Source organism: Strongylocentrotus purpuratus, unplaced genomic scaffold (assembly GCF_000002235.5).
Source record: "Strongylocentrotus purpuratus isolate Spur 01 unplaced genomic scaffold, Spur_5.0 spur5_scaffold_18, whole genome shotgun sequence".
Lineage (NCBI taxonomy): Eukaryota > Metazoa > Echinodermata > Echinoidea > Camarodonta > Strongylocentrotidae > Strongylocentrotus > Strongylocentrotus purpuratus.
In genome coordinates this window covers 27,984,019-28,011,849 of record NW_022145603.1, presented here as the reverse complement: position 1 = coordinate 28,011,849, position 27,831 = coordinate 27,984,019, and the positions used below count along the sequence as shown (strand labels likewise).

At 38.8% G+C, this 27,831-nt stretch overlaps 2 protein-coding genes across 3 annotated transcripts; one reads left to right on the top strand and one right to left on the bottom strand.

The window, feature by feature from the left end:
• Positions 1–68: 68 nt before the first annotated feature.
• LOC100890880 (ras association domain-containing protein 10) lies at positions 69–25,859 on the top strand. Of its 2 annotated transcripts, none has more exons than XM_030989652.1 (2): positions 69–89; positions 23,941–25,859. In XM_030989652.1, the coding sequence occupies exon 2, from the start codon at positions 23,995–23,997 to the stop codon at positions 25,636–25,638; it is 1,644 nt and encodes a 547-aa protein (XP_030845512.1). In that variant the 5' UTR covers positions 69–89; positions 23,941–23,994; the 3' UTR covers positions 25,639–25,859. The 2 variants fall into 2 exon arrangements, with proteins under 2 accessions (XP_030845512.1, XP_003724063.1); XM_003724015.3 differs by lacking the exon at positions 69–89 and adding an exon at positions 12,901–13,306.
• Positions 17,657–23,425, bottom strand: LOC588327 (calmodulin-alpha). The gene is made up of 6 exons (XM_788017.5): positions 23,353–23,425; positions 22,383–22,413; positions 21,328–21,471; positions 20,605–20,731; positions 19,512–19,627; positions 17,657–19,220 (listed from the first exon to the last, which is right to left on the bottom strand). Exons 1-6 carry the CDS (start codon positions 23,353–23,355, stop codon positions 19,192–19,194), a joined length of 450 nt encoding a protein of 149 aa, XP_793110.3. The 5' UTR covers positions 23,356–23,425; the 3' UTR covers positions 17,657–19,191.
• Positions 25,860–27,831: the final 1,972 nt, after the last annotated feature.

Below are 27,831 nucleotides of genomic sequence, written 5' to 3'. Positions count from 1 at the left end.
ATCTTATTTTGTTCTCGTAGCATATCGTCTGATCATCTTATGAGCTACAGATTGAAGAAAATCGTTACAGAGATCATCTTTCCACGAAGGTAAGAAGATCCACGCCATTCTTGAAATTTTCCATTGTTTTAAAATTGTTGTTTTGCTTTATCTTGTATGTTTTTATGTGTGTGTGTGTGTGTGTGTGTTTGAACTTTCGGGTGGGATATGATAAGGGGGTAGGGTCGTTAAGAATGAAACTGGTACCTGAAATTGAATCGTTGATGCATATATGTATCAAACGTCTTTATAATAAAATTAAAACCCCAAATAGGCTAGTCCTACTCTAGAAAAGGGGGACATGTGGTGCTGTTTTTTCAACTCTCGTTTGATTAATTATTGCTTCATGATTTCAAACTTTTACAGCATATATCACAAACATATATCACAAACATAAGTTCATAAAACCAAACATTTTTTAAATTTGTATTATACATAAAACTTGAATTGTACGTGTGTAACATAATATAGACTGTCACCTATTTGTTTTGCTGTTTATATCAAATGACATAAAACTGAGATACGTTTCTGAAATATATGACGCCATCTGAATGAAATGCTTATCTACAATTGGAAATCATTTGCTTTCCCATTAAAGTTTGACACTTTCGATGGAGACCTGTGTGATATTTGATAAACATTTCAATTCGACGGACGCGGTTGGAGGCCGTTCAAGGTCATGACCTTTCTGATTGATAATCCTTGCGACTGTTAACATCCATGACAAATATCTGTATCAACATTCTCCTGTTGCTATGGTTACCAGATGCCTTTCATTCAACGTCTTGGGTGTCGTGGAATATACTTTGCTCCAGGCGCAGAAGGCATAACTCATTATTTGCCTAACATTATTGCAATACAAGAATCAAATGTTGAAATTCAAGACACTTCCAATATGTTTTTACGAAAATCTACTTTGCCATATTGACTGTACATCAGTGATTGAACATTTTCTTTTTCATTTTATGTAATGTAAAACTTCAAGAATCAAATGTGTTGATATTCAAGACCGTTCTAATAAGTTTCAAAAATTGTGCTTATTTTCCACATTACTGTAATTCAATGACCGCTTCACCTATCGACAAATAAAAGACACTACTGAAGTCCCGGTTATTCTGTTAGAGGAGAATTGATTGAACTGACTCACCTGGGTCCTGTTTCGTTAAACTTGTTATAAAAAACAAGCGCTAAAATTACATGGCAAATTTACTCTAAGCCAATCAAAGGCAAGGATTTCAGTAGTTTATAACAGTTCGTATAACCTGTTGTTGATAACATGTTTTATGAACAGGGCCCGGTTCTTTCTTGTTCTTGTAGTGATATGTTATTGTTTAAATAATCCAAAAATGTGGAACAATTATTGTAGTGATTTATAACCGCTAGGAAATGCGCTGTATCAAAATTCAAATTCATTTTGGATTGGGTTGGATTGGATATCAAACTATGATTTGTCGGAAACTGCTACATGTGCGAGGCCAAGGACTTTTCAAATATCAAACTTCAACAACTATTCCAAAACAAAGTAATATATTAAAAGGATCTTTTCTTCTCCTTGTTTTTCCTTCTCCTTTGAAGATCACTGGAAAGCAAATCCACAGCGTAAATATTCACAAAAACGATGTCAATTCAAACATACAAGTTAAACACCCATTTAACAAGAAGATTCGTTATGGTTCTTTCTTTGCTCTCTCTTGCTTTTGCTAGCCCCCCCCCCCCCCCTCCTGATGTTATGTCATTTTTATTTGCGCTCTTATATAGCAGGTGTTTGATGTATATGAGCAAATGGTGTTCGCGACAACCGTCCTTATGGACTAATAATTCACCTGTGACAAAAAAGAAAAGAAAAAGAAAGTAAAATGAACAGTGTAAATATCTAAATCCCCCCCCACCACCACCTCAACCAAAATACACGCAAATACAAACACCTCACACGTTTAAACTTCAATGTTGTAAATAATTCAGTAGAGTTTCGATTCGTGTGTGTGTTTGTGATTTTTTTTTTTTTTGGGGGGGGGGGGAGGGCGCTTTCTTTCAGGGTTTGTTTCACTGGAATATGGTAGGTCTGTAGATTTATAACTTCCTTGATATGAATGTGATGCATGTGTTTATGCGACGTGTGATAGAGAACATAAACATATCTAGAAACAACAAAACTCGAATTCTCGTCTCGAAGGAGTTGCATGTCTATCATCAGATGGCAGCCGTTGTACCTCTCTGCTTCCAAACATTAAACAACTTATGATAAAAATGCTTCTAATGTTCGTACTTCGTGCCAGCCTGATTTATCATCCATCATTCGGAATTATGGTCGAAGTAAATTACTAGCTCTCTCTTTCTCTCTGGCTATGTCTTCCTCTTTCTCTCTATATATATTGCTCTCCCTCCTCCTTCTCCCCATCTTCCTAATCTTCACCCCCACCAAATCTCTCCCACTCTGTCTGTTTGTCTCTCTGTCTCTCTCTCTCTCGGTCTCTCTTTTTCCTGTTTTTTCTTCTCTCTCTCTCCCTCTGTCTCTCTCTGTCTCTCTCTCTCTCAGATGTCACGATACCTCATTTGACCCGTCCCATAATCCTCCCCTCTTTTCACACTTCTGTCAGTTTTGATCAATTTAACCATTAATGTTTTTCCCGCCAATTTGCAGTTTGGATCGTCTGCTTGACACACTTTATAGAATGAAGGCCCGATAGTCTTTGATTCCATACCTTTATTGTTCGAATGTTCTTGAATACAATAAATAGGCATATTATAGGCATACACGTATTCTTACTTTCTTTTCCATGTGTAGCCTTTTTTCTTCTTTCCTCAATAAAGTTTCATTTAAGAATCTAGCAACAGGTACTAGTATGTAGGCCTCTCTTTTAATTCTTAATCAGTGCTCGAATCTTCTTCAGCCAACTCCCAGCCCTCTTGATGAATGGCCAGGCCCCGAAAATTTATATTAAAATACAAAAAAAAAACACGTATGCTAATGAATGAGAATGGTGCAAGCATTGTAAATGGGAACTCTTTCAGATTACCCTGTTGACTTGTCTGCTTGTAGTCAATTTGGAATTTGGGATGACGGTAATCAATAAAAGGTCGATGAATGATATGTCTTTCTTATGAAGTTAGACTTTAGTATAACGTAATTATTCATATAATCTATAATATGAATTATATTAATAAATGTACGCGATGAACATGGTGGCCAATGGTAGTCGATGACCTCAATTAATGCAAAGCTATAGTCACCGAAGAGAAAAAATCAACTATAACTGTGCAAAGCTGATAAGTACAAGACAACGTAAACACAACTTGTGTACTTTATCTTCTCAAGCACCAACCGTGATTAATTCCTTTGGGATTAAATATCACCTTTTTGATTCAACGACGATTGATACCCAAGCCCTTCCACACTAGATCCCTTGTTAGGCGTCCGTGATCAATTGCAACTCTTGGATTACCGTTACCATAGTAACGGACTTGGCGTCCGAACCATATAGAAGAGGAATATGTACAGAGGGATGGGATAAGTGGTTGTTGACAAACTCTTGATAAAGTTCAATGAGAAATCGGTAAATGTGATCTAACTTTGATCTAAGTTTGATCTAACTTTGTATTCTCCGAAAAAACGACCGTTCGCACTTGTACTGTCTTCGCCTCTCGGCATGGGTGTCGATCTGTAATAGATACCTATTGTTCAGGGGGGATGATCTATTCATTCATCCCCCCCCCCCCCTGAACAATAGGTATTACGTAAGGATCGACACCCATGCCTCTCGGTCACACCAAGTCATAATGGAAAAGTTAATAAACGAATAAAAGTAAATTTCGAAGACCAGTTACTTTGTTGTTAGACCTCTCTTGAATAATAATATGATATATCAACAATAATGATAATAATGGTAATGATAGTAATAATAATTTTGTATACACATGGAAGCCTAATCAGCATTGATGCTGTTCTTCTTGAGGGCCTTGCAATATTACCCGAGCAATTGTCAGGTACCCATTTACACCTGGGTGGAGAGTGGCTAATGTGGATTAATGTCTTGCCAAAGGGCGTTAGTGCCAGGCTGGGATTCGAACCCTCAACCCTTGGATTGAGAGTCAAGTGAACAAAACACTATACCAGTGGTAATACCACGACACCTCCACATATTGAATACGATTCTATGGACATGAAACAGTATTTCATGATTTGATCAAAATTGTACCCTTGTCTAGGTCTATCAGTAATATTTCACATATCTCTGTCATCTGCGGCTGCAGGAGATCCCTCCGGAATGCAATACATATGTCTCCCATTCGCAGCGTGTCAGTAACTGTTTATTTTTTGGAATCCGCCTTTTTTGGAAAAGCTTTCCCACCACCGGACAGATTCATGCAGTGGCGTAGACACAGGGGCACAAGGGGATGCCCCCCCCCCCTCCCCTTAGTATGCAGGCACACACATTTGTCAGGCGTATTTGCATGACAGAGGGTCTGACTCTGATCTAGGAACTACCGAAAACAACCAGAGACTGACAGGATTAAAACTTTATGGTATTATGTTTAAGCGTTTAATAAATCGTGCATTATATACCCCCCCCCCCTCCCTGCAATCGAGTGGTGGAAACTATAATAAAAAAGAATGACAAAACGAGGAAATGGAGGGGAAAAGGGGAAATTAGGAAAATGACCAAACAAAGAAAGAATACTCCTGGATCATCTACCCTACTCTCTAATCAGACGCCTTGTCGATTTGCTTTTCCGAGTAAGACCGCCCCTACCCTATCATCATTCCGTTACCCCCTCAAAGAATGGGCCTACGATTCGCCTCTGGAATGAGAAGCCCTCCCACACATGACATACTGGATTTATGATTCCCAGTTAACTGCTTAGCCGTCACTTCTGATTCCTACGGAAAGCAGTCAGATCTTTATCGTGAAAAGGATGATATTCTTATCGTGGAAAAACATTTGAATGTGGGCACGTTTAACCCGTTGACCACTGACTTGTATAGGTCCAATAAGCTTAACACAGGTACCACCAGATTCCCGTAAGCAAAGGGTTAATATTTATCCTGATATTTATCAATTTTAGTCAAGGGCACCAGAATCTCTTTCTAAAATGGAATAAACTGGGACCAGTAGAGTTCATAGTAATTAGGAATGAGAAGAATTTAGAAATGGTTTCCTGAAATTCCTGGGATTATTTCACAAATCATAGATTCAAATTCACTCTAGCATTTTGATGATGATTTCGGGGTGATGGTTTTATCTGAGGCGTACCAATTTTCTGTGTAATAATTTTCCTCGTGAATAATTTTCATTTGATATAAGTAGGAACAAACGCAAATATTGCCATCACCAATGACCGAATTCACACCAATATTTTCCGGTCAGTGTTCAGAGTGGATGGAGAGTGTTGACCAGACGGTTATACCCCTCCCTTTCTTCGATAAATCTTTGTTGAATGAATAAGCTGGTTCTAAAATAGAAACAGTATAAGCTTGTATTGGTGATGATATCGATGTGATATCCCACTGGGATTGAGCGTGTCTGCAAAAGATGTGTTAAATAGGGTTTATTAAAAGCGAGCAATGGGGCGTGGTGGGTCGTTAGACTAAGCTCGATCGCACCACTATGAATATGACTGACAAAGAAAGCGGACAAAATATACAGTTCCTCAGGTAGACAAAGGAACATCCCTTCACTGCTATTATGTAAAAATATGTAGACCAGGTGAATATGCATATGACACCTGTTCTATACAAGGGATGTTCCTTTGTCTAATTGAGGAACTGTATATTTTGTCCGCTTTCTTTGTCAGTCATGTCATAGTGCACTCTGCTAGCTCTTGTCACAGTGATGTCACAGATGAAACAGGCATTGCATTGATATAAATGCAAAGCTTCGAAATTACAGTTGAGAATTAAGTCCCACAGAAACCAAAATTCAGTCAAACAACGTCTCGAGCGAAATGAGGGTCAAATCCTGTATGACTTTCTAGTTTATATTATCTCTTTCATAAACAAGGCAGAATGAAATAGGAAGCTAGCTTTTTCAATAAACCTACAATATTTGCTGTTTCTTCCTGACGAAGATCCAAACATGACATCTATTCCCTTTTATTGTGTCTACATTTTGGAACATGTACCGTTACAGAGAATGTTGGTGAGTAAAATTGTTTCAGGAAAGTGTCAACCGGTTTAATAATAATAACAATGCAGGATTATTGTATTCATATTGAGCACGTATTCATCCAAGGGGTAGTCAAGAGTCAAGAAGCTTTTAGAGAAGGCTTTAAAACTTCGAATCAATGATATGTAATAGGATTGTTCTGTAATGTCAGACAGATCATGAGATCGGGTGTAAAACTACACATGTGAAAAGTCGCCGTTGCATTCTTAAAGACCAAACGAACATAATTAGGTGAAGCGAAACTTTTATCGATTCGACTAAACTGCGTATCAGAAGAAATCGAAACAGTCCTATTAATTATTCTGTGTAATTAACGATACAAAAATCTATGCTCGCTTTGTAGGTAACCTTATTAGTTTATTGGCAGTTACCTGTCTCCCAGACCATGACCACCCCCACATCCACACCCACATACCCTTCTGCCCTCCCCCTTCTCCCTCCTCCTGGTGTGATGTGGATGCATTTACAGATACACGTAAATGTTGGTTTGTGCGGTTAAAATGGGGAGAGGAGGAAGATTTTTATGTAGGATTAAAATGATTCATTCGGAATCATAAATAATGATTAAGGGTTGGGGATTCTATTTCCAAACATCTTAACATCTGTTATTACCAATATTTGTCAATTATAGTATTTGTTAATGTGTGTACTCCTAACGCTGCTATATACAATATACAACTGTGTAGGCTAATTTCTGCCTAAATTCGTAGTGTCATTTGTTCTATGTCCTACGGATGTTTAGACGTATACAATGTGCATTCACATAACACACACCCTATCTATTTTAAGTCTTATTTCTAGTATAATGACGTGTCCCAAAATAAACAACGGCTGCTTAATAAAGGCTAATGCAATTTAATTTGTTGAATTAAATTTTAGTTGTTGTTCTGACAAGTTTTACTCTCCGATGCCATCGCTATTCTAGAATAATTCAACTCGGTTTCGACTGCTCTTTCCCCTTCAATTCACTTTCTCTTTCTGCCCCCCCCCCCGCTTCCGAGCTAAAGTGTTAAGAATAACAAACAGGTGCCTGTATTCACTTCCGAGACACAAAAATCGATCAACATTCCTTATAGATGTTCTTAAAAGATCTCTATCTATTGTATTTGGCCGTATGAGATCTAAGTATAGATGCTGATAAATAGATATTGATTGATGCGTAACAAGAATGATTCTAACGCATGCATTGCATCAACGTGAAATCGAAGTGACAACACACATTATGATCCCCATGTTAATACGAACATCCATACTAATATTAGATAAACATTGAAATAGACACCTGGGGTGTTTCACAAAGACTAAGATCGACTTTACGTTGGACTTAACTATGGCCGGCCGTACATGCCACTAGTTCCTCTAACCATTACTGACATTGGTTTCTCAAGGGACAAATAAATCGTGGTCACAAATCGACAGAATTTACACTTGTGATTTTTTTTTTAATCCCAAAAATTTGGAAATCGCGCCGGCCGAAAATTCGCTTTGGGGGGGGGGGGGCATCTCCCAAAAAAAGGGTAAAATTAAAGTTTAAAAATGTAAAAATATACTTTTGGGGGGGGGGCGGGTCCCTCGGGCCTCCCCCTGGATCCGCCACTGCGGCCTGCCATAGTTAAGTCCAACTTAGTCCCTGTGAAACACCCCCCCCCCCCCAAAATGTACTATGTTCAGATATGCACACGCTGCACATTCTCTGCAATGTGTGCTGGTGGAAAGTAATTTGGTTGCAAATCCATTTTCATGAATTTAATTTTGTTAAGAAAAAAAGAAAAAAGGAAAAAACATTTAAAAATAACAATTGCCTAATCATTATTGTGGAATTGAATAATTTGTAGTGCCTTTTCATACCAGCTCTACCTATTCCCCTCTTTCCCTCTCTCTATCTCTTTCTCTCTCTCTCTCTCTACCCCCAGTTTTCTTCATGGACTCCTTATATCGTTATGTCTTTATGTCGTAAAAAGGTTACACATCTTTCTATCAGTATTGTGAAGTATCTAATGGGTATACATCGTTACGACATGGAAACAATGTTCCAAAATTCCCTGTCAGATTAATTACGAATTCGGGGCTTGATTTTATAAAAACTTAAAAAGGGCTACTTGCAAAATCTTGAAAGCGCCCTTCACGATCTCCATCCTCATTGTCTGTTCTTCATTTTTAGATCAGACAATTATATTGAGGCTTAACATAATCTTGACTGACAAAAACTCGGCCTTTTGAGTGAACGGATTTGTTAAATCGGAAGCATCTTTTCCTTCTTAAATGGCGTGTTTATGCTCGACCCTCGAAAACCAGTCTAATTAACCTATTATTATCTTCAGCCATTCAAGGAGTTTTAAACCCCCTGTTTAGCCTTCGAGGCGATGGCTTCTTAAGCTCTATTATAGTGTGTTTTGGCGAGAGCAAACGAAAACTGTTAGAGTCCTGAAATGTAATATAAAGCATTGACAAAACAGGCACAGGGGCAATTCTTTTCTTTCTCTAAGTGCCACATCGTTTGACTTTGGCGATCATGCTGTTCAACAACCCTCGGCTCCTAGCCTTCTGTATTAGTGCCACTCCTAGTTCTTTCACTCCTCTCTCTTCCAACAATTTCTGCAGACTGTCCATCCAAAGTATCCTCCATCTTCCCCTACTCCTTCTTCCCACAATTTTCCCTGTCAAAGCAAGATTCTCTAGGCCTTCTTTATGTGTAATGTGACCCATGAACTTCAACTGCCTAATCAACATCTCACGTATCATTTTCCTTTACACTCCAGCTCGTGTAAGAACTTCCCCATTACTAACTTTGTCAGTCCAGGGGATTTTCATCATTCTTCTTAAAAACCACATTTCGCAACTTTCCAAACGCTTTTTATAGTTATCAGAGGCTAAAGTCCATGTTTCACTACCACACATAAGTACTGGGTAGATGTAACAATTCAATACTCTTATTCTGGTCTTCATACTCATTGTTCGATTTGTCAGAATTTTGCCTAACTTGGCAATTAACCCATTGTTTACTGGAACCTGGTGGTCCCTGTGTTAAGTCTATGGGAATTAGAGAATTCAGTAGTCAACGGGTTAAGTGTGTTATTGATCATGTTAGTATTGAGAGGGGAAACCAAAATGGCCCCAACCAAACACAACTTGAGCCCCGGTTTTATTTTTTGCGAATAGACCGGTTTACATATTCAAATTCATTAACGTTTATTTCCTAGGGCCCTAGTGACGATCGAGTTTTTCCAATAAATTGTATTGATGAACGGACTACAATTTGGAATTCAGTCTGCATACGTTATGTGTTGCTATGTCGGGCAAGCCTTCAGGATGTCAAAAACAACCTTTGTTTAAAAATTGCGCATACAATTTGAATATGTTAGTAAACCGGTATATTCACATCAACCATGGACCTAGACGTGAGAGCAGGGTCGCATTAACCTTTCAAAATAAATTAAATTAACTGATTAAAGGAAAGGGGGACTAAAGATGATTTGTATCCGTGTTAGATGCAAGCCTGCAATTAGTACATATTTTGTAATAGTGTCTGGTCCATGTAAACCATCAATATCACAGAACTCAGTTTCTCCCCGTCATATTTTCCCATCTTCCATTTCTTTCTTAATCCAAAGTCGAGAGAGAGAGAGAGAGAAAAATGGAGTCGGGGCAATTTACTGATGTATGACTGAAGTAAATTGCTCTATATTCGATACTATTCAAGGAAATCTGTCAAACTGATTTGAGTTTCTTAAAAACAGAACTTTAATCATGTCAACAGTGTCTATTAGGATTAAGTGACTAAAATAGAACCATTGTATAACTTGAAAGCTGTTGAATGGTAAAGTATTCTTTCCTCATCATCCATCGCACGCATTAAAATGAAAGAATACAGCTCCTTATACCGGGCATCCTGTTTTGTACGGTGACATGATTCAATTAAGGTCCATTCATAAATAAATGCACGAGTTTAGGTATAGTAAGCGAAAGCGTCACTTTGTGAAAAAAGGACAACGAGTTGAAAGTTGATTGACATATCAAAATCAGAGTCTGATTCATTCATTTTACTTTTACTTTAACATTTGGTTGGTTATCTGAGTGAATTTCCGCTCCTCTTCAAAATCTATTTTCATTCGAATGTTAAAATCTGATGAATATTGTAAAAGAAGATAACAAATCAAATGTTTTGTGTTTTTAAAACGTGCTTTAGACTGTATTCGTCGAGTGCCAACTGAACAGTATCTACAACATACTAGGTCAGACACAATGGAAATGTTATAGTGAGAAACACTGTATGTATCAGATGCCCGAGATCCCCCTCCCAAGAAAAATAAATTAATAATATAATAATACTGATGAATTAATAAATATAATATAAAATATACAAAAAGAGGACCGCAGAAAATGATAGATAAACTTGCTCTTACAAAGATAAATAGCAAGGCCTTTACAATCTTTTAAAATCCCTTACTTTAACTTTTGGTTGGGTATTTGATGAGCATTTACACTTGAGTCGTGTCTACACTTCCGATGTCAAGTTTGTGTTCTATTTACCAGTGTTTACATCGCAATTAAGACATCAGTTTCAAGTACATATGAACGCAGTCGAGTGAATCCAAATTTGCTCTTTGGCTTTTTAGAAGAAAACGATTGTTCAGAGGAGCTTTCGTCAATTTGGATTCAGATGAAGTTCAAGTGTACTACCATCCAGACAATGGCTTCATTTAAGCCTAGATAGGAACCTCAAGGGTGTGATGTAACCCCCTTTCTAATCCACTCTTGAAATCCTTAGAAGGATACACCATCTTCAAACCAAACAAGTATTACAGGGAGTGGAGTAAACTATTCTGAGGCACAAGGGGATAGAATTAAAATAAGTTCATAGAGTAATGAGAAGGGAAAATACAAAATACACAAAAAAGGGAAACAAGAAAGAAAATGCGGGAAAAGAGACTTGAAAATGAAAACACCTTCGCCTTGTTTCATGAAACTTGGTATCAATAAGAAGTTATAGTAACTGTTATAAGTTACTGAAATTGTAGAATTTGATTGGTTGAGAGCAAATTTGACATTTAGCGTTTGTGTTTGATAACGAGTTTTCTGAAAAAGGGCCCTGGAGCGCCCCTTGCACCATCCCCTTAATCAGCCTTGTAAATACATTTGTAAAGTCGAAATCCATTTTCCGAGTAATTAAGACCGCCCCCTCCATCGTACAAAGGCCCTCTCAATGGATGGACGCACGCTACACCAAGGATTACAGTAACTTGTCTTTGAATCTCAATGGACCACTCAAGTATCAAGTCTTTAAGAAGGCTTATTGCTTATAGGCAATGGTCAAGTGGCTATTCCCCCTGTTTGAAGTACTTTTTAGGAAGTATACGGGGCTCTTAATCGTGGTCTGTTTTGGTCAGGGGGGGGGGGGGATATTTTCACTTGTTTGAAGTACTTTTTGCGGAGTATACGGGGCTCTTAATTGTTGTCTGTTTAGGTCATGGGTGGGGGGGGGGGGCTATTTTCACTTGTTTGAAGCGCTTTTATGAGTTAGTTTGTTACTATCATTGTTTGTTTTAGATGATGCTTTATAAACGGGATGAGCTTATCTTCCTGGATGATATATAATGTCTACCGAGCTCACTGATGCCGTGGTAATGGTCTTATCCACTGATGGTCTTTCAGTGCGTGGCGTGTGTGCGTGTGTGTTGTGGGATGAAGTGGTGGATGGTTATTATGATAATTAAGTAAATTTATTATTGAATTCAGAAATACCGCAGTTTAAGACACTTTAAATTAATCGTAACCCGAATCATATTTGATTGGTGGATCCAGCCAGCATTACGTCGTTCTATTAGCGTGTGCTCCCTTTTACACATTGTACAAGGTATATTTCAAACCCCCTCTGGCCGAACTGGTATATTCAACCTCTGTTTGGTTTCCCTTTTTGCTGGATACGTCACTGCAGTTGACTTTAGGTCTCTTTTATTTGATTCATGTTGTATGCCTACATTCTTCGAAGGCCAATACTAATCCTAGGTATATCCGACCCTGTGTTTGCAATCCCTGGACCCTGGCTAATGACACTGAAATAATATGAACACCTTTTTTTTCGCAAACGATCGTTATAGTTTAGGCGAAATTAGGTTATTAAAATGATGGCTGATAATATTATTGGAATATCTTCCTTTCATTCCCGCTCCCCATTGTAAAAGTACCGATTACACGGATAGAAATCATTAATCAATATCTGATAGGAGTGAATGATCTTCAAAGATGTAATCATCACCCTACTCAAGCCAATCCCTGTTTTCCTTACTCAATTAGGTACAATTTCGTGGGAGGTGGAACTAAACAAAAAACAGAATACCCCCTAAACGAGAATGGCGTACCTGAAGCTGATGTTGGTTATTCTTTGCGTAAGATTATAGCTCAATAGGGTAAACTGGTTCTTGCTATATTTCGCAAAAGGCGTCAAAAGCTTTCCAGCGAGCGAGGGGGCATAACTTGGAAGCTAGCCTTTTGAACGTTCACACTTGCCGAATAGACGTTCATCGATTAGGCGATTTGCCTTCTATTGTTCGTAAAGCCAGTCAACCAGTGACAAGGGGGACTTACATACCTTCTGACAGGTCACACTTCGTAGCCTTAATCACCCAGTCGTATCATTTTAACATATCGCACGCCGCTGATAATAAAGTGTTAGTGTTGTATGACTTCGTGCTCGGAGGACCTGGGAGAAGCCTAGCGCGGTAAATCCACAGTCTGAAATCTAGCCGGTTTGTCGCGTAGTGACATTGCATACATTCTACGTAGGTCCTTGGTTGGAGTGATTCAGAATTTAGAATCCACTTCGCTGATATTGACATACTACGATTTCCAAGCACTCTCCACCTATTCTGCAAAAGTTGTACATTCGCCCTCAAGAACTACATTGGTTTTGTGCTTCCCGAGGATTTATTTTACGCGGATATATTAGCACCTGCGAAATATAGCTTAGAGAAAGAAATTTCACCTGGACTGGCACTAGTTTTTCGGTTTGATTCAGACGAAAAATAAATGAATAGTTTATCAAGGATGTTCGACTTTGGGTCAGACTGTTTATATTTGATATAACAAGATAAGAGAGGTTCAAAGTGAGTATTATTATATCTAGGAGTTACCAAATTTCTGTCTCCGTTCAGTCTTCTGTCTTCTGTATTGTATCCATCATTATGTATGTAGAAGTGTGGTCCTGTGGATAATTAGTCTGCGGACTGTGAACCACAAGGTACGAGGTTCGCATCCCTGCAACAATACTCACATCCATAATAATAACATACTTAAAACAACAAAAGACATGTATGGTTTTATGAACTTATGTTTGGTATATATGTTGTAAAATTTCGAAATCATGATTAAAGAATTAATAAAACGAGAGTGAAAAAAAAACCTTTGGCAAATCGTCATTCTACAATTTTGCCACACTCAACCCAGGTGAGGTTAACGGGTACCTGGTAGGGTTATTCCTTGAAATGCAATATGCGGTGATAACAGGTGCCGGAGCTAAAGCTAGGGTAATAATTTCCAAAGTTCTTTGGAAGCGCAACGGGATGTTTTATCATAATTTGTCAAGCGCTATATGCAAACGGATTATTCATTGTCCCTTCTTAATGTCAAAACAAAATTCCATATTTCTGTATTGTGACTCAGTATGATGCACTCTGTTAAAAAGTAGTCGCTCCATATTCGGATGTACCGAAAAAGAATGCACAAATCTGTACCTGAGTTTCCAGGTGTATCTCATCCAGTTTCCATCTTCATTTGCTTATAAAACAGACATTTTAGAGTTAAGTTGTCAAGAGGTGCCTCGCATAGCGGTTCATTCACTTGACCGTCAATCCAAGGGTAAGGTTGAACGTTCGAATCCCAGCGCGGATTGACGTCTTTTGGCAAGACGTCAATCCGCGTTTGCCTTCCAGGTGTTAAATAGGTACTATGTAGGATGCGAACTTCATTGTAGTTTGCTGAACACTGTGGAGAATGGAGTGGAGAATGTGCACACTTTGTGTGAGGGCAAGCCTGAATCCGATGACCGGAATAACATACTTATATTTAAAGCGCTTAGAGACATAGCCGAGTTAGTAAGTGCTATTTTGACCCACCTTATTATTATTATAGGCCACTAATGTTTTAAAGTTTTATTGAATAATTATATTGTTAATACTAATTGATTTTTAGGGATGTCTTGTTACTCTGGTAGTAAAACATGGTCTTTTGAGATGATACATTTCAATTGACGTCATACCCTTTTAAAGAACACAATGTCTCTCATTCATAAAGTCAATCCAAGTGATCAATATTTCTATTGTGTTCTGTCTATCTTTTTCCGATGGCCTTCTTCAGTCGTTACGCTTGCAACCGAATTTGAGAGGATGCGCGATGGCTTAGAAACCTCGAGGTCCCTGGTTAAAAAAACCAGGTTGATTCGCTAGTGCTTATTGCGACTTTTTAAAGATGCGTTTCTATATCTTCCTGATATTCAATTCGAAGTTAAACCATGATCAATAGCTCCCTTGTCACACATATTTTTTCTAGTCGATTTCATTAATAATCAATAATACGTTTGTATTCGTAACTTCGTGTCTTGGGCACCGTCATAAATACAAGTTCACCGACATCCCAATAAAACGCGTACATTATAAATGGGATGTCGGCGGACAGGTACTCATGACGGTCTTGTGAAACGTGCCCCGATCACGCACACCTGTGGTAATCAATGTTGGTACTTTGCGAAGGAAATCCCCCACTCATTCCTGATTAAGCACCTGGCAAATCAGTCACCACCGACATAATAATAGAATGTATTCCCATGTTGCAAACACCACCATTGACTCTATCATGATCGAATCCCACTCCTGACACTCAGATTGACGCATGCAGGGAGTTCCATATTGTTCATGAAGTCCATGGTTGTCCAACCCTTATGTAGGGAAAGCATTAATTATCAAGGTTTACCGCCATTACTCCATGTTGTCGTGTGTATGACGAATCATTGTTAATGGCCATTTTAGAACATGATATTTAGGCTATACATGAACGTGTATTACGTCTATGGTCTCACCCATCGCGTAAAATGCTGTGATTAGTCACTTGTTGCGGATACCACTGCCGCCTCCTCTCTCTCCCTCTCTCTCCCTCTCTTCTCTCTCTCTTTCGTTCTGTCTCTTTCTCTCTCTTATTTCCCCCCTCTCCTTCCCCCTCTATCTCTTCTCACCCCCCCTCTCTCTCTCTCGCTCTCTCCCTCATCTCTCCCTTTATTTTCTTCTTTCCCCTCTCTCTGTCTCTCTCTCTTTCTCTTTCTCCCTTGTTCTCTCTCTCTCTCTCCCTCTCTTCTCCTTCTTTTTTTCTCTCATTTGTCATCTCTTTCCTTTCACGTGTATTTCATGGACACAATTTGTCACATAATATGGCTATATTGGTATACCATGCCTCTCTCGTGTTGTCTCGTCACTTTTCGCCCCACCCCCTTCCTGTCCATCTGTATTGACTTTTCGCATCTCTATCCCTCTTCTGTCTCTCTCTCTACCGCTTCACTCAATTTATATCACTTTTTGGGTTCTTCTTCTCTCTATCGATCTAGTTTCAAATTATTATCACATCCTCTTTTTCATTCATGAATTCGTTTTCTGTTAATGTTTCTCCGATCAAACACCAAGGCTTCCTCCAACACGCGACATCGACCAAGCAGATCATATCCGCTTTGGATCAGGACGGATTAGGATAATCCCTGTCTATTAACGTCATCAAATGTGTCTTGAATAGGTACTTAGCACCAATTCAGTGACTCGTTAAGAAACATCTACATGTAGATGTTGACGATATAATTATTTCCTCCTCTTATGGTTTGTCCTTGCGTTGTCTTTTGATAGGCCTTCTTCATTTAATCTTCTCGATACAATCCTGAAACAATTACAAGTATTGTTGACACGACGCAGAAGAATATATATAACAAAGAAAAGATAGCTATTAAAGAAGAAGTAAAAGAAAGAAAGAAATCTCATTAATTTTGTGGTGTTTACAGTATTTTTTTTAATAGGGGAAAACTGAGAAAACTGACGATGAAGATGGTAATAATATTGACGATGATGATAATAGTAAATGGCAATAATACTATTGAAAGTAATAATTATTAAATTAAAGACAATTCCATAAATTCTTGAGCCGGACCTTTGTCTGTCATTCTCTGGAGTATGTGCTTGCATACTATATCCTAGCAGTGATGTAATCTTTGCGACGAGATTATTCCCGAAACATAGCTCCATTGTTCCTCATGTCAGCTCCCGGTAAATTTTGATAAATTTCAAATAGCGCCTATGGCCATATACAATGGTAGCTGCGACCATGACAATCTCAGAATATGTAATTGGGTTATATAATTTCCAAACGGGAATAGCCAATCGGTCGATTTTAGTCAAGAAACATTGTTTCATAGCTAAATTAATATTTGACCTTGGGAGGGAGCTATACAACATATAGAGTTTATTAATTATAATTTCATAACTTTAGACTCGATTTCAACCGCGACAACGATCAATGTATATTGTAGGAACGCATATGCTTCCAATATGTTAATTGAACCAAATTCATGACCCCATACCAAAACTTTGTTATACCTTTTAAGTAAAGTTACCTTGATCACAAAGACTGTTCCAGACTTCCGCTCAGGTGTATCAAGCCTGACATTGTTGCGGTTTCTTCAAGGTATAGATCAGTATCGACCACTAAAGAGTCAACAAAGTCGTAAGCCGCATGCGACTCACTCACTCGCGTGACTTCAATTATAAGCTGACCACAGCTTGTAACTGCAGATCCAGATATTTTCCCCGACATGAAACTTTCTCAAAATGTATGAGAGGGGAGGGGGGTGGATTTCGGTGTTATCATCATGTACATGCAACTCTGTCATTCATATACATAATAAAGCCTTCCAAACCTCTCATGATTTTTTTTTTTTTGGGGGGGGGTGGGGGGTGGGGGAAGTTAATACACACGCACGCACACACACACACTTTGAGGTTTTAATGATAAAGGTCAGTTCTGGGCATGCTAAAACATCGCACGAAATTGTCTGGAAGTAATTTGGGAAGTGGTCCTTAGGAATTTCCTGCTTTCTATGATCATGATCATGATGACTGGTGAGTGGTGACGTTTTGGAATCATGAAAACTTTTCATGACAAGCACATACAGGATACACACTATACATACAGTCATGTGGCATGAGTCAAGACAAATTCCATTCAGCTATTTCTTGTCATAAAATCATAATATATAATTATAAGAGCATTTGAAAAATGATAATTTGAGGGGACGTTTAAATTATGACTTTCTTTCAAAGGGGCATAGAATGAATATTAATGACACTCACGAAATTACTTTCTACCTTAACACCATAATAATCTAGATTACCCGAACTTCGTATTCATAAGCCATTACGGAAACGGTGTGTGGTTTTCATATTTATTCCATTTATTGTGAAACAACCAAGTATAGATCGTGTAGAACTGACGAAAGTATAGTACTACGTACACTGTCATATACATGTTTTATATATATATATATATATATATACAATTTTCCTCTTTGAAATGACATAAAGATTGCACTGGCATCCCACTCCCTTTACACATCATCCTTCCCCGAAAAAAACTTTTCCGATTTCGTCTGCTTTGGTCTGCGGAAATTCAATAAATTACATTGTTTAGATGACTTACAGAAATGACAGAAAGAGGCAAAAGAGGCCTTGCGCTTTTCTACAGCGGCATCCTTGTAAAGATGAAAGAAACCTATTGATTGCTGAAGCTTCCTTGGTATTTCAAACACGCGTCTTAGTCCCGCCTTAATGATTTTCGTGTTGGCTCCACGACCAACCCCTAACTTGCACATTCTTTATCGGTGCTATATCAACCAGGTACTCTGATGCACCCTTGTTTGGCGACACCTTGGCGTTGCATTCGAGCGCGAAATTCGTTTTGAAATTGTTAACCGAACCACGAATTTCACCAAGCGTGTGACAACGGAGACGGCATTCTCTAGGATGTGTTTTATTTCGGTCAAATAAACCTTAACAAGTATTTACCATAATGGCTCATTCTAATCAGAAGGCAGTCTCTCATTGTCATGATATCAATGTAAACAAACCTGACAGCTGTATTCAGGGGAGCTGAACATTGTGGAAGGTTTGCATGCATCTGGTTTGCTGGCATTACGCATGGATCAATGCATTACTGTATTGAGCACATCACGCTTTCCAATGGTTCACCTCTATACGATGAAAATGGTCACCTTATTAAATTGCATTTACAGAACAATAATTAACGCCTTAGTTTGATAGAGATTAATCATGTCAAAATGTTATTTACCCTCTTGATGTGAAAACAAGTTGTAAATAGTTTGATAAGTGAAAATAATAAGCTACTTTCAAGTTGATATAGAGATTATATGTCATGTTTGTAACTTGGCCAACTCCAAGCGTTACGGAATGACATTTTCCAGAGAATTCTGAAATTTGAATAATGAATATTTATACACTTTTAAATGTAAATCACCATATCTACAAATTAATGATGTAAGCTAATATTGGGTTTCCCATGAACCATTAATCAAATTTATATAGTATTACATTTAAAGTAGCTTCATAGTAACAGAAAGACCACAACAGTACCCTACGTGCCATTCTGTAAAAAAAATATGTAAAATACCATCATCCATAAATTTGATGAATGTGGAAAGGAAACTGAAATAGTGCAAAAGAAAGACATATTAGTTAAAATAGTATATTACTTATTTTGTAGACTTTCATTAAAGTGTCTACAAATACCTTATTCAACATGGACTATTCTCTGGAAATATAATTCCGTAACGCTTGGAATTGATCTTGTGGTAACCATGTAGTAGCAGCCGACCAGCGCTCCTGACTGGGGCACTTCCATTAGTCACGTGACGACGTCACAGCTGGTTTGCGTACATGGTGTAAGCCCTTCACATTTCTGCTATCGTTTTGGCGAAATCTGATAATAAAAAAAAAAGAAGAGGAAATTGTGATGGTGCTCTATGTTTATCAAATATACTTATCGGGATCGACTGCTATCAGTCCATTGCCTTGATGTTACTCTTTAGCTTCACTCTTGTGCTCCTGTGACCAGTTTAACTGTCTTGCGGCCCATGGGATCGCTGATCTCCGAAACAGCGGAGGGGGAATGAGATGATGATGATGATCTGAAATATAGATGTGGTATTGAAGCGACTATGATAGGCAACAGTAATTTATATAGAGAGAAATAAAATGAAGAAAGTCTAACCTTCGTAGTTGATTTGACCGTCGCCGTGAGCGTCGGCCTCCTCGATCATCTCCTCAAGCTCCTCCTCGGTGAGGGTATCCGCGATCGTCGACATCGCATAACGGAACTCTGTTACACTGACGTGTAGACCAAAATTCAAAGACAATATGTGAGCTTTGTTAAAAATAGGTCACCTTACTACCTTGTAATACCGGATGTATACTGTACATATGTAGAGATCTCCAGCCGAGTTTCCAGGTCTACATGTCATCCAATTTCCATCTTCACTCTCTAGTAATTGAGACATTTTAAAGTCAAGTTGTCGGAGATGCCGTGGTATGGTGGTTCATTCCAAGGGTTGAGGGGTCGAATCCCAACCTAACGTCATTTTTGAAGTTTGGCAAAACACTAATCACGTTCATCGACATTTGCCACTGTCCATCCAGGTGTTAGTTAGGAACCCGGTAGGACACTGTGATCGTCTGTAAAATGCTGCCCCGGGAATGGAGAATGTGCATTCATTTTATGCGGGCAAGCCTGAATTTTGGTGAACGGGGTAATAATATATATGTAAAGTGCTAAGATACATCGTCGATAAGTAGTATATAAAACTCAGATTATTATCATCATTGTTCGGACAATTTTTTCAGCTAAAAGTAGGAGGGCCTTAATTGCAGGTGATTATGTAGCATCTTGCGGAACATGGTTTATATAGCCTATTTGAATTGAAGACCGAATGGTAATGGAGACTTACAGTGTTTTCAGGAATTTCATGTGGAATTTCGGAAATGGACTCAATAAACATCACAAAATTGTCCATTTCTTATACCTTGAATCAAACCCAAGGATTTAGTATTCCTGTATTCCACACATGCAAAGAGAACTGCTCATACAACGTGTTGGCATGGTTGGTGAGCAGACAATATGATTCATGAGATCAACGTACAAGTCAAATTAACACAAATAAGGGAACTCGTGCATTTTAGATCATTCATATAGTGGTCGTAGGGAACTGAAAAGCGAATAGTATGTAAATTAAGCAAACGTTTCAATTGTGCTGTAGAGTAGGGTTAGAATTGGGTTAGAGAACATTCATGACTATGGATTAGTTTACCTTATGAATCCGTCGCCGTCTTTATCGAATTCTCTAAACGCTTCTTTGATTTCTTGTTCCGTGTTCGCATCGGTGATTGGTCGAGCCATGAGTGACAGGAAGTCAGCAAAATCGATCTCACCATTTCCTGACACAAAATTAAAAAATAGAATATAAGACGTTTTTCTGTTTGTACGAATTCTTTCGAATTTATTTTATGTGAAATGGAAATGAGAGCATCTCTCAATGTCCATCCGAGTAAAATGTTAGGTGGAGTATATCAGCCAGAGAAATAATGGCTGTCATCTCTCCTACGTCCTTTCATAACACCAAGAACGACATTAATTTCTCCTGAATTCGTATTCATTTGAATAGGAGATGAAAACTTGAGTTTAAAGCCTATCTACACTAGCATGGCCAGGAGGGATTATACCTCCCTGCGTGGTCACTGGCAGGTGGTTATCTCAACAAATCAGCTCTTAATTAACGTAAGAAAAAGGGGACCATGGGGATCAACGGGTTCCGTTTAGGCATTGTTAGCTGTATAGAGGGCGCAAGTAGCTACAAATAGTGTAGTTCCGCTTTAAAGGCTTTAAAGGCTTTAAAATGGCCGCTATCTTTTCATCATGCTCAAATTGTTGATTTTTTTTTAAATAAAGGACATTTGTATGAGCATACATTTTCCCGACAGTGGATTTTAGAAAGATTAATTTAAAAAAATGGAAATAAAATAATTATTAGTACCGTCAACATCGATCTCGTTCACCATATCTCGGAGCTCCCCCTCATTGGGGGATTCCCCAAATGACGTCATCACTTCACCCAGTTCTTTCGTCGTAATGATACCGTCTCCGTTCTTGTCAAAGATGGCAAACGCCTCTTTGTATTCTGTGGGTTGAAAAAATGATTGACGATACTCAAATGTAATCAGTATCAGGACACCTACTCCCGGACTAACACGGTCGGACAACTTTCCGCACTGGACAACTTTACACGGACAGCTATCCACTATAGACCTCTGTCTCCCCTTGGACAATTAGGACAATTACACCCGGTCGCCTTTGGGCACACCGTACACCATATGGCGCCTCGGACAACTAACACCACTGGACAGCTATCACGGTGGACATTTAGTCCCGGGCATTCTGCCCCCCCCCCTCCCTCCAATCAACCCAATAGGTTAGAAATGTTAAAGAAATCTACAATGAGACATGTAAGATAGCTTATGCCCACTTTATAAAATTAACACAACCCTTGCCAGAGATCTCTATTTGACCAGGGTTTAGTTGTCCGAGAATCATTCAGTGATGTCAAAACATTCAATGACTACGAATCAACATTTCCTAATTATGAAGGATTACATATACTAGCGTCAACTTCACTTTGGTGCAAAAGTTCTTGCACCATTTGTCAATCATGCGTATTGCAAGTCACTCATAATTAATAGTAGGAGGTCTGTAATCGGAGATACCGCACAAATTGTGGACTACAAAATGTAAGGAGAATTGTCTTATTATTAAAGAAACATCTATCAAAACACATTGATAGAAATTCATTTAGACGATGATAGCTACATGTACATTCATAAGTACCATATATATATCCGACTAGATCATTGAATATTAGATCATGTTAATCATTCTATACTAGTGTCTTATTTTCATCTGTTTGAATAGGAAAGTTTTAGAACCTTAAAACTGCAACATGGGTTCTTTATCTTTAAGCATCATATTAATGTATTATGCATTCTAGAAAGGACGAAAGAAAATATTGGAAAATGTAAAATATCAAGATCCTACCTTCAATTTGTTCTTCAGTCAATTGATCCACCTGTTTACAAGAAACATTACACGCTCAGTGTTAAGTTTCGTTTCTGAATTCTGTCACGCAGACAATGTCACGCTTAATTCAAGATTGCCAGTGACGAATCTTTGATTTAATTTGAATGTTCTTACGTGATTGATTGGGTGGTTAGGCCTTTATCCCTAGATATCCCTTAGATATGACGTAGTAAACTGCCGTAATCATAATTATGGTGGTATTCACGAAAGCGGACTAACTTAAGTCCATGGTTCAATCCACCGACTAAGTATGGAATACCAAGTGTCCATATGAATATGTTTTTAAATAATTTAATCTGTCACTAAATTAAAATAAAATGTAATAACATAATTAACGACCGACAATATAACTATGAAATAATTATGTTATCATGGTAAGTTAGGGACATATCAAATTATTCAAAAATATATTCATATGGACACTTGGCATTCCATACTTAGTCGGAGGATTAAACCATGGACTAAAGTTAGTCCGCTTTCGAGAATACCACCCATAAACTGTATAATTATGATGTAAGTGTAACACGCTTCACGTAAATCTGTATCTTACATCACAGAGTTCATTGAATACGCGTAGGACCTGTTTACACCGTTGCTTAACCTTCATATCTGAACGAGCCTTAATTCTGCATTTTCAGTTTTTTTTTTTTTTTTTTTTACTTAATCTGAATCACTGCATATGCCTTTCTCTGAGAATTCAGCAATCAGCATTTAATCTTACACATGTATTTCGTAGCACATGAAAACAAAGTGTATTCAACGAAATAACGTACTTTGTATACCAAAGAAAACAGTAATCATATAGTTTTATCGGTAGAAGAAATCAGAATATTTAGCAAAAAGTTATATCACGTATCAAAGGTCATACATACACTAGAATAACATTAATTATATATACTGATACAAGCAAGACAGAGGTACATCTTACCATTGCGTGTGATAGTTCTGGAACTCCCAATCAATTAAGTGAAATAAGTATCGACGTCAAGTCAAGAGACAAGTATGTGTCTGGTGTTTAGAACAGGGTAGAAATTTCCTCTCATGTTTCCGGCGTTTAGCTACTTTAAGCGGAAATATTTTGAGGTAAAGGTCAGTGTGTGTACCTATGCAGGATCTGGTAGCTACACCACATTTATTCAGTAATATTGTGACGTTGTAGTGTGTTGCCTGTCATCTTTTCATTCCATAGTCATTTTCCTCCTTCAAGACAAAATGAATTACTTACGATGTCATTTTCAGGTTTCTTCAAATTTCATTTTGTGAAAATTAGGTCTCTAATTGAGATTGGTTAACTCCAGACCTCAATTACACCGCCAAACCGACCCGAAGTCGACCCCAAATAGACTGATTGTTGGCCATTCGAGGCTATGTCATTTCTTGATCGGTCTGGTGTCGAGTTCATTCATGTGACTGGGATTTGAATCTGATAAACCGACACAATCTACCCAATCCAAATCACCTCATGAACATTGATGTTTAATTTTCCTTTTCTTTCCTTTTTTTTCTTCACCTGTAGGTATCCTCATGGTATTGACCGGTATTGACTCGTCCTCTCCAGAGTGCTAAAAAGATGAACGAATTGCCGGTGTGGGTGGGTGGAAAGGAGAAGATCGTTGGAGGTCTCAACCGCCACACCAGATGCGAAGATGTCATCGGCATTCTCCTCCAAGACCGTTACAAACTCTCCAAGTGCGAACTTTCCCCTGCGAACCTCGAGTGCTACGCCCTCTTCGAGAAGTGGCGAGGATGCGAGCGTCAGCTCAGCCCACGCACGCGGATGTATAAACTGTGGAAGGCGTGGGGAGCGGAGCGCGACAACGTCAAGTTCACGCTGAGGAAGAGCGTCGCGATTTCCAAACGTCGCAACAGCTTGGACAGTGAGGTTGATGGTGACAGCGGTGGGATTAAGCTCAGAGATAAGACCAAGCAGGTGAGCAGCCAAGGACAGTACAACCTCAAGAAAGGTATTGTGGCCTTTGACCTGAAGAAAAAAACTAGTAGTGGACCAGGTGATGGTGGTGGTAGTCGCGAGAGTAAGAAGAAAGAAAAGCGGAGACGAAGTTGGGCGGATGAGAGTGACGTTGGCTTCTCTGACGTCCGCATTTTGTGCCCGCCGCCGTTGGATTGTGATTCTAGCGCGTCGACGTCCAGCTCAAGCGGTAAGGTAACCGCAGAAGGTCCGACAACACTCGCAGAGGAGGTCGAAGGGAAGACGAAACTCCCGTCAAACGAACAAGACTCTGAGGTTCTAATTCAGATGATTCTTAAGCAGAGTCACCAACTGCATAATCTTCTAGAGACAATATCCACAGTGGACACAGACATTGAGAACTATGAAACAATGTTACACAACCTGAGAATGCAGGTTGATGGTAGGAACTATGTCCAAGAGGCCTATCTATCAGGTTCGGGTAATGATGATGGGGTTGCTGACGGCAGTAATAGCTCAGGTCACTGTGATAACCCTTTTCAACATATGAACATGGAGGATCATAATCCTGATTTCAACATGCGGGTTCCACCAACACCTCACGAAGCTGCCATTCATGATTTCGAGGAATACACGGCCTTGTGCGACAGGCTCTTCCACGCGGACGAACAACTAAGACAAACTCAGGATGTTGTTTCTGATTTGGCCCAGGAAATTTCCCAGCAAAGGTCACAGCAGGAGGACGATTCTGGCGAAGTGAAACCGAACGCAAGACCGAGAAGGTACGAAAAGAAACGAGGTGCTTGTAGCACGAAGTTGATGCACAATCGCGCAGCGAAGGACATCGGTTTTGCACGAACGCAGTTAGAGCGGTCGGCCGATACCAGCATGGCACAACGCAAGGAGATTGACAGTTTGCAGGATAAGCTACATGACACTGAGAATATGTTTAAAGATAAATATGACCGATTGAACGAACTTACCAATGAACTAGCGCAGTTGGAGAGGGATGTCCATGACAAATCTACTGAAGATGACGAAATCCGCGAATGCGTCGAGCAGAGTCAATCGACCCCGGACAACGTGCGGAGTAAGAATAGCTCCATGGAATCGAGTCTCGATCAGGGGATCGGTCATGACTTCTCACCCATCGACATGACCAATAGGAAATCGCCATCGCGGTCATGTGACACAGACTCTAGCTCGGATACAGGGCTGAGCTCATTGCACAGTCAAGACGAATCCGAGCAAATGGTGTACAACATTGCAGAGACCTTAGTGTAAAATAACATATTCAAATGTCACCCAAGGTGCTACGCTTAATCTGTTGCACATGAGGCGTCATTTGTCTGACGTAGGCTTGCGTCAGTGACTGGCGCGGCGTTTGACAGCGCCATGTGAGAGTAATGACGGACACTTTGACCCAAATTCACAAAGGAGTTTTAAATTTAACCCATGGTTTAAACCCTCATGTACATAACCCATGGTTTAAAATTAGTTCAAAATAAGCGTACCTTGCCTTGCGCGCGTCTGATATTGGACCTCTGACTTGTGTCGCGCTTATTTTGCGCTTGTTTTAAACCATGGGTTATGTAAATGAGGGTTTAAACCATGGGTTAAATGTAAACCTCATTTGTGAATTCGGGCCAATGTGATTGCTTATTGAATAATGTAAACTGTGCTTTGGAATGGAATTGAATTACTGGCGAATTCATTAATTGCTTTCAAGTGCTTGAATAGCGTAAGTAATAGCTCAATGGAGATGACGTGTCATGTGCAATGGACATTAGCTACTCTGTCTTACCACTCTCGATATTTTAACACCATTTCCGATTTGCTCAGGAGATTAAAATTCAAATATATCCCCCCCCCCCCCGGCCCCCTGTAAGAATAAAAACTTCTGTTCCACCACTCTTGCTTCAGGGATGTCTATGCACCTGAAATTTATGTTCATGTTTTGAAATGTATTTGGACAAGAGTTAGGATGCTAATGATTCTGCGTGAATAAATATCAGCGGGTCACAAATTTGCTCTCGCGGATTTCGTTTGCAAAGGGCAAGTTTTTCTTTGCATTGTTAGTCTTGGGTTGATTGTTAAACTCCGACGATGGCAATAATTGAATATTGTGTTAAAGGACTAATCAATTTTGTTGTTGTCAATGAATTGTTAGAGTACCTGATATACACGTAAATCTCTTATTCTAATTATTATTTTTTAATTGCAAACGAGAGATATTTCAGGGGCCCGTTTCATACAACTTTTTATCGATAACAAATGCTAAAGTTCTATGACAAATTTGCTCTCAGCCAATTAGATGAGTTGATGTCAGTAGCTTATAACAGTAGCTTGTAACATGTTATTGATATCAAGTTTTATGAAACAGGGTCCAGATTGGTAATAGACCGGTTTCCAGGTTGGGAATTCATGAGTGGATCTCTTTAAACGTGTAATTAATCGTTATAGATTCAACCTTGCTTATCTCTTCTGATTTTACTCTGCTCTTCCATTTTTTAGTTTTTTGTCATTGTAGATCCATTAGCTTTCGATTTGACGTTCTTTATACCCTCTAAAGAAAAACAAGAAATACAAGTAGAAAGAATCCTAGAGGAGAAATTTGAAGTCTAGTGAGAATTAATTGATGATTGAATTACTCGAATGTGTCAAGAATATTATGAAATCAGTCAGAAAATTTAGAATATATAAGTAGACTCAGAGTGGTAGCACTTACTGTTAGATACTAATGAAATATGTTAGTTACCTGTTTGACGCAAACTATGAATACATTTGCGAATTTAAAATGTCGTGCTTGTTTCATTTTATAATGTGTATTTATAAGTTATTCAGATGATATATCCATGTCTGTTTATAACTGTTCAGGTTTTGTTGTGTTGAATGTTATTATGAGGTGATCAATTTTTCTTGCCCGATTTCCATGAAAAGTTTAATCTTTTCCTTGTTTATTATGTAAAGGCCAACTATATAGCCCTTTTTATTTGTGTACATAGATTTAGACCAATAAAGTTTATCAAATATCATATTTACAAGTTGATATTTTCTAGCTGAATTGTTCTCTCTGTGAAGTAATCCCTTTTATATTACGTCTTGAAAAAAAAAAAATCGGTCCTTAAAAGTTATGAAAAGCATGATTATAATGAAAAGAAATATCCGCCTCGCAGATTATCTGCGCATGGGCAGATAAATGTCATTTGTACAAAAAGAGGGAAAGGGAGGGGAGATAGAGAAAGAGAAAGAGAGAGAGAGGGGGGGGGGGAGGCGGCCCAGAACAGAGGGAGACAGACATACAAATGTATTAGAGAGAGAGAGAGACAGAGTGAATGAAAGGGGGATGTATATACATGTTTATATATATATATAGAGAGAGAGAGAGAGAGAGAGGGGGAGGCAGATATACATACTGAGTTAGAGAGAGAGAGACAGAGGGGGAGGGAGAGGAGTATAGAATAGAGGGAGACATAC

Excerpts from the sequence above, each read along its gene's own strand:
- LOC588327 (XM_788017.5), bottom strand. Across the intron at positions 20,732-21,327 it reads GAACGAGATCGATGTTGACG|GAAATGGTGAGATCGATTTT; the intron begins GTACTAATAATT and ends ATTTTGTGTCAG. Across the intron at positions 19,221-19,511 it reads CGGTCAAATCAACTACGAAG|ATTTCGCCAAAACGATAGCA; the intron begins GTTAGACTTTCT and ends TTTTATTATCAG.
- LOC100890880 (XM_030989652.1), top strand. The coding sequence starts at position 23,995 with ATGAACGAATTGCCGGTGTGGGTGGGTGGAAAGGAGAAGATCGTTGGA.